This window comes from Ceratina calcarata, unplaced genomic scaffold (genome assembly GCF_001652005.2).
Source record: "Ceratina calcarata isolate Rehan_Ccalc_2016 unplaced genomic scaffold, ASM165200v1 scaffold207, whole genome shotgun sequence".
Taxonomy (NCBI): domain Eukaryota; kingdom Metazoa; phylum Arthropoda; class Insecta; order Hymenoptera; family Apidae; genus Ceratina; species Ceratina calcarata.
This window is the reverse complement of record NW_017142350.1, coordinates 88,077-95,199: the sequence shown is the minus strand read 5'-3', so window position 1 is coordinate 95,199 and position 7,123 is coordinate 88,077. Positions and strand designations below refer to the sequence as shown.

The window sequence follows — 7,123 nt, the reverse complement described above, 5'->3', positions numbered from 1 at the left end:
TCTATTATTAGCAATGTTCTTCCGACGTCTGATTTCTTTTTAAAAAATGCGTTTCTAAAGTACATAAACTTTTGGTATTGACTGTATAGCCAATACATCCTTAAATCGACTGCCACCCCCATTCACGCATCAACAATTGCTCGCACGTTTACCACACCTATAAAAACTTCTGAGGTTTCATCCCAACGGACTCGATGGACGGTGGATAAGTCGCTACGCCTTTCGACGGTCAGCGACGTGGAAAACTCGTACAAAACGTCGCGAATAAAGATGTTAACAACGTTGCGCGTATAAAGACGTAGACGGAATCCAGGTCGCAATTATTGTAATTGCTCTTCAGGCTCGCTGTACCCTCCTTTTTTCTGCTTCCCGTCCTCTTGTGGCGGGACGCGATTCAAATGGTCACTTCAACGAAACTTGCAGCGCTCGCTAATAATTCTAATGTCGCCATTAATTCTGGGGAGGTCGCAATATCTGCGATGAACATAATAGAACTATGTACATACTTCCTGGAAATAGTTTTATCATTTTTGTGATAACTTGGGGCAAATCCAGCAATAATCTCCTGGACGAATACGTATTGTATATTTTGTAGATACCATGAGCCACTACGTACCAGCACCGCATATCGCAATCAAGGAAAAATAAACTCGAGGTAAACTCTGAACATTTCTACCATAGGGAAAGTCAAACTGACGGATCACTCATTTGTATGTATTTTATTTTCCCGATACTCGCATTCATTTGGGTCGACCGTGGTCCTTTGTGTACGGACGGTTCATTTGCATCGTTCCTTTGAGTCCTTGAATGCATTTTTACACGAGCTACCAATTCTCGCGGGCTCACCTACGGGGGTATAGCTTTTCAAGGGCGGTAGCAGTCGGCCCCAATTATTGATCCTTGGGAACCCGGCTTCCGGGTCTCGCTCGCAAACACTCGGACAAAACTTGAGTGGGTGAAACTGCTGGGGCCAGGCCTGGAGCCGTGGAGTCCTGGCCGTAGGAGAGAGGAGCGAGGAAAGCGAGGTAAAAGGGAAGGCAGGATGCCGAGCGGGTAAAAGCTTGAAAGCGGAGCATGGAGCCGGAATGGGTGGCGATGGGTGTTTCTCGCCCGTTCCTCCTGGATCCTGAACTGCTACCTCCCACCCCACTTTTCTTCTTTCTCTGTGACAATCCTGCCTTCCAGATTTCGAGACCTCCTTCGTATCGTCGTTAGAATGTCATTAGAGGATATAACAATTCTTCCACTCGTCATCATTGCTGTCACCGACCAATAGAAACGCAATTCCGTAATCCATAACTTAGCGAATTCACTTTACGACGGTCATGAATCTTCGACAATGGAAAGAAAAGAGCTGGTAGTATATTCGCGTCCACCCGATTCTATCGCATTACCGGTTAAGCCTTATCCATTGTCTATAACCTCGATAACCAGGCTGATACGTATATGCAGAACACGGGGCTATAAAGCTTATGAGACCTCGGACGTTGTCGCGAGTCGATGCCCGGGTTTTGATCGAATAAGTGGCCTTCACGGAATTCGAACACGACCCGGTCGCACGCTCAGCGATTTGCTCGTCGGTGATCCTTGATTAATACCCCATATAAGTTCGCCGGGATCGGGGGAGATGGGAAATTATTAGGCGCGTCGGGCGCGATCGGTCTAACGGGTGATGGGCGAAATTCAGGAACGCGAGTCTGTTACCGCGGCGAAGGATCGATCCCGTCGGGAATTGTTCAGCTTTCGGCAGGGACAAGGAGTTTCCTCCCGAGTTTCTACCACCTTTTGTCGACTCATCACGCGAACCGGAGAATAATGGCTGTCTACGAATTTCACAGTCCACTAGCTTCAGAACTAGTCTGGTTTGAGATATAAATGTACGAATGTCTTGTATGATCATCACAGGTATCATTTAATTGAATACTTAATGAATTTTAAACAGTGTGAGTGAAATGAAGTTTTTCGAAGTCTCGTTGATCCCTTATCCAGATATGAAGCGAATAAATGTGCATTCGATTTTCTCTCCGCGAGGTTTCAATTTCGATAGAGGATTCCGACTTCAATTTGACGTCCAACCACGATTGACGGAAATATATCGCAGCAGGAAAATGCAGGCGTTTCCTTTCACGTGAGACGGTGAATATGCGGCCCGGTTTAATCGCCAGTCATCATTTCCATGAACTCTGAAAAGTAAAAATTAACGAGGTTAATCAGACGTGTCCATTTAATAGAAGGGAGAGAGAAGGAAATCCCATTCAGTCTTTACGAATTTCGTCCTCGACGAGGAGACGCGTGTAAGCGAATGGGTCGACGTAATTTTAAAGATCACCGCGAGAAACGGTACCTTTTCATTTTACTTTAGGAGACTGTTTCCCGTGGAGCGCAAATAGGTCATATCCTTGCGCCTTTATGCAGCCTCCTTCAAGTTTTTTGAAAGGAGCAATGAAAGGCCGGTATTAAGACGTTCGGGGTTTAATCAAGCCCTCGTACGAGCCAACATAACAAGTTCTATAGAGGCCTCAGAAAAAGCCAAGGGAAAAGCTGGGCTCGTCGATATTGTAACTTTGCATTTAGATCGCTTCCGTACAGTGACTGTTCCCAAGCGTATAATAGTATGTCACGTAATTAAGCTAGACCGTTGATAATGGGAACGCAGGAGCGATGTTATTTTGCCGTGGCATGCGATGAGAGTCGAGCGGGATTCGGGAATCCGCAACTTGTTAGTGAAATGAAATGCTCACCGTCAAAGTCGACAGTGCCAGAGCCGTCGGTATCAATTTCAGCGATCATCCCGTCCATTTGATCGGGCGTTATCTGATCGTCTAGAGCCGCGAGAATCTCTCGCAGAGAGCTCGTCGGAATGTAACCGTTCCCTTCCTTGTCATACAGCCTGAAAGCTTCTTTGAGCTCCTTCTGCAACGCCTCGTCGTCCTCTTCTTGGAAGTGGCACGCCACCCGGTAGAACGAGTCGAAATTCAATTTGCCGCTACCTGAAAGCCCGAACAGCTAAACAATTAAAAAAAGAGAAGCCACCCTCTTGCTTGCGGTGACTCGACAACAGTCTAAACAAGTTACTGTCTGCTTTCCTCGTTTCACGGCCGTCTCTTGTCAGCGGGAAAAGTATATACCCGAGATAATATAATATGTACTTGGTAACTTTCCAAACGGTTCCGGGTGGATTTTAAAATTTATGTCGGCCGTCGAAACGCAACGTCGATCAGTCCACAGGTTCGCACTATCGGCAAAATGTCTCGATGGGAAATTACATCAAGAATATTTGGGTCTGGCTACGCGGCTGAAACGGGAGAGGGTGACGGTATCTGCATAATAACGCGCGTTGATAAAGGCCAGAGCACGTTGTCAGCCGTGGGTATTGTCTCGATTTTGGGATGAGACTGAGAGAGATTAAGGTAATTCTCTGCGTCCGGCACGGTGTCACGGATCGTCGTCACGGTTAAGTACTTCTCGTTCGAACATTGTAGAGACGGACACAGTGGCTAGAGTAGCTTCGATCGCGGCTTCTTGTGCAACCTATCTATCCACCGTTCCATCGTGACGGTGACCACCGACTTGGCCATTTTCAGCTGCTCGGAACACAATTAACATGTGTGCTGGGCGATTCCAATTGCGAACGCGACTATTTTTCAATCAGTTTTCCAATTTTCAACCGTTTTGTAAATGTCTATCATCAGATTACAGATTTTATATATTTATGAAAAAATTTGATGTGCAAAATAAAGTATACACATAAATGCCACACGTGAGCCATAAAACTATAAAAAAGCAAGTACTTATTATTGTGAACAAATGATAAGAGAAATGTTTATCTTAAATGTGTTTCTCTAATTGATTATCATAAATGTTTTAATTTATATAAAAATCCGCAACCCAGTTATCATATATTCATAAAGGCAAATACAAAGAAAATCCTCATTTTGAGATTGCAATAAGAGAAGTGATACGGCGAGACAAGAGTTGCTACTTCATTACCGAGAAATGAAGGAAGTACAAGCCCTATACTGACACTTTGATATCAGTGGTTCTGTTTAATCTTGCTCTCAGACATGCAGGAATGAGTGAGAACTCTTTGAGCGATGCAACTTTTCCGGAGAATGTGATTCGTCTCAGGGAGGGCCGGTAGTCGATGATATACATATACACGTGAATGGTGAAACACGAAAAAGTATACTAAGGAAAAATAACTCCGGCTCGACCCAATTCTTTTTTGCGATAAAAAGGAACCCACGACGGTAAGCAGCAAGAAAGGTATCTTCGTAGAAATCTTGAAAAGGATCATTCTTTCTTTTAAGGGAGCTAGTCAAAGAAAATCTTAACGCGCGATGTCCGCCGTTTGAATAAGTCTGTCGATAATAAAAGGTGTCTTCGTCTAGCCGTCGTGCGTTCGATCGTTTTACCTCGGTCGCGTTTAAAATATATCCATAGCGCCGGATAATCTTATGGACACGCAGTTAGGCAAATAGCAGCGAAAGTTAATATAGCCGGAGCTATTAAAATTGATCAGAGTAAGGTTTCAAGTCTCGACTAAGAAATTGGTAAGTGAAGTTTCCGTTGCGTTCCGTTCAGCTTTCGTTACCTCTATACACGTGCCTTCCCGCGTCTCGACTATTATATCATGAATTATTTGGCCCCGTTCGGTCGAACGAAGCCATCGATCCAGGGAATAACAACGCCGGTCCAAAAAGTATCATAGTACACGCGGAAGGCGAGCAATTTCTTAAGCTCTGTCTAGTAGAATATCGATATATAAACATTTATACACACCTTCCTCGTCCTCCTGTTTGAGAAGTACCTCGAGGTCATGATCGTCGAAAGTGTGCCCCAGAGTATTGAGAATAGTTCTCACTTTTTCTTTCTCAATCCGACCGGACTTGGTTGAATCGAACATGGAGAAAGCTCTCCTGAGCACTGTAAAATAACAACGAAAACGCTGTTTCCATTTTGTTGCGATCGTTATTTTCAGCGTTGCATCACGACAACCGGGGATATCGATTCAGAATTAGATCGATTTTCTGGAAAATTTCATGGTCATAATACGAACGCTGGATGCATGACCACGTCGCGGCGCGTTTCTATTTATTTACACGATCGGGGCAGCGAGTGGTGTGCATTAAAATATCGGTGCCGGAGTCAATCGAGGGTTTATTTTGCGATAGGGAATCGGGATTGCGCAACTTGCGCGCCACGTAGAACCGTGACGCGTTCTGCTCTGCGGTACGGAACGACAGTAACGCGTGGGCAGATGAGAGGTAACAGTAGGTGTGACGTTTTTGTGGAGCTTCGCGGAAGACTCGCGGTCTTCGGCTCTGACCATTGCGTCGTTTCGACTTGGAATTCGTGTCGTAACCAAATCTGATCGCTGCGTTCGAGCAACAAATCTTAATGAATAATCGCGTCGGGTCCTTTGAAGTCGCGATGACGACTTATATGAAATGCACACCGGCCGCGACCTAAATGTTTAAAACGCATGAGTAAACTATAATTTTTCAAGCGTCTGGAATTTACTGAAACGTGGACAGTGCACCAGCTCGAAGAATCTATTTGTACGCGCACGAAACACCGCCGGCCTCGTGTTCGCCAATTACCACGCGCGTTTTACATACTTTTGACCTGTTCTTCATCCTGAAACAAACAACAAAGATGTGTGTAATTCCTTCGTCGATAAAGCACTCGTTGTTAACTGTTCACTTGAAAAACGACAGAGACCCGTACGAAATTTTTGGATTCCTCGTCTGTCAATTATTCTCGACATGCAAAATTGATTATGGAATTTCTGGCGTTGCGCCAAACTAACTGATTTGCTACCGTTCCAATACGGAATCCTTCAATTAAAACGGGTTTCCGTGTAACAACGCGACACAACCGCGATTAGCTCGACGACACTTAATTAAGAAATATCGGACTAACCATCTTCCGCGGCGGTTTATCTGCGATGAGCCGTGCGTCCCTTCGTTCTTCGGTACTAATGGTTTATCTGGTCTGGATATCTTTTATAAGCTCAGCTAGAACGCATGGAAGGGGAGAAGAAGAATTTCTCCCATCCCTACCTGCGAACTATCGAAATTCACAGCTTCACGCGGCGCGGAAAGACGACGCCAATTCTCGCTGCTATAATGCTACAGTTCTCCGTGAAAACGGTTAACCGACGCCGCAGCGAAAAATGGAGCGGCGTCAGAATCTCAAGGCCACGTGTCAACCGACTTATCCGAAGGAAGGAAACCAGTTACGAAAAATTTCATCCCCTCGCGAGGCTCGTTCCAACCAAACCTCTTAAAACAGTTTCCCAACTCGGACACGGATTATTCGCGTTGAAGCTTTCGTCGCGTCCGAAGATTTGTAACGTGCAATAGAAAACGGGAGAAATGCGATCCACTACTTCACTGCGCGAAGAGTATTACTTAAAATCGCAGTTATAAATATCGTAGGTTGTTTTCTGTGTGGACCGGAGGGCCTGCCAAAAAGTTTGAGGGAAAAAGCAATAAAATTTTCGTAGACCGCAAACGCGGTTGTAGGAGGCAGCCGAGAGAACACGCCGACAGTGGCGGAAAGAAGAAGGTGGGGATGCTGCTATTTCAAAACATTCCAGACTATGATACTACCGCTTTCCATTCAACTACCACATCGCTCGGCCGCAATGTATATCGGCGATTCTTTTTATTGGTTACCAGGAAATTTAATATTTCCCGGTCTACATGAATTCATGAAATTGTTCTTCGAAAGAATTATTCGATGCCGGCGCCTTGCGCGATCGAACCGAGCAAGATCCTCTCATACATAAGCGTTATTAGACGATTAATTAAAATCCCTCTCTCGTTGGACGGGTGACAAATGGTGTTTGTTCTTTACACAAATATTGCATAAGGATGTAATCTTGCGTGTGACTTTGATAAATAAAAGCATCGCACGGTCCATACTAAGTTTTTCCCCGTCCCCATGGCCGAGTGATATAGTACTTTTCGTAAGAACGCGGTAGACGACGGACTCTATAATTATCTCGTCAGTGCCACCCACGCGAGGTATGCCAACTCACCGTTGAATTATTATTTGAATAAACTCGTGGTATTTTTAGAATGTCCAATACCGATTGTGTACCTCATGAGTTATT

General features: G+C 45.0%; 2 protein-coding genes across 6 annotated transcripts in view; one reads left to right on the top strand and one right to left on the bottom strand.

Moving 5' to 3' along the window:
- LOC108622134 (neo-calmodulin) overlaps positions 1-7,123 on the top strand; it is a 70,135-nt gene that overhangs the window by 46,294 nt on the left and 16,718 nt on the right. The window lies entirely within an intron of this gene.
- Positions 1,889-6,010, bottom strand: TpnCIIb (troponin C type IIb). The gene is made up of 5 exons (XM_018019822.2): positions 5,926-6,010; positions 5,622-5,640; positions 4,783-4,926; positions 2,742-2,990; positions 1,889-2,183 (listed from the first exon to the last, which is right to left on the bottom strand). Exons 1-5 carry the CDS (start codon positions 5,926-5,928, stop codon positions 2,155-2,157), a joined length of 444 nt encoding a protein of 147 aa, XP_017875311.1. The 5' UTR covers positions 5,929-6,010; the 3' UTR covers positions 1,889-2,154.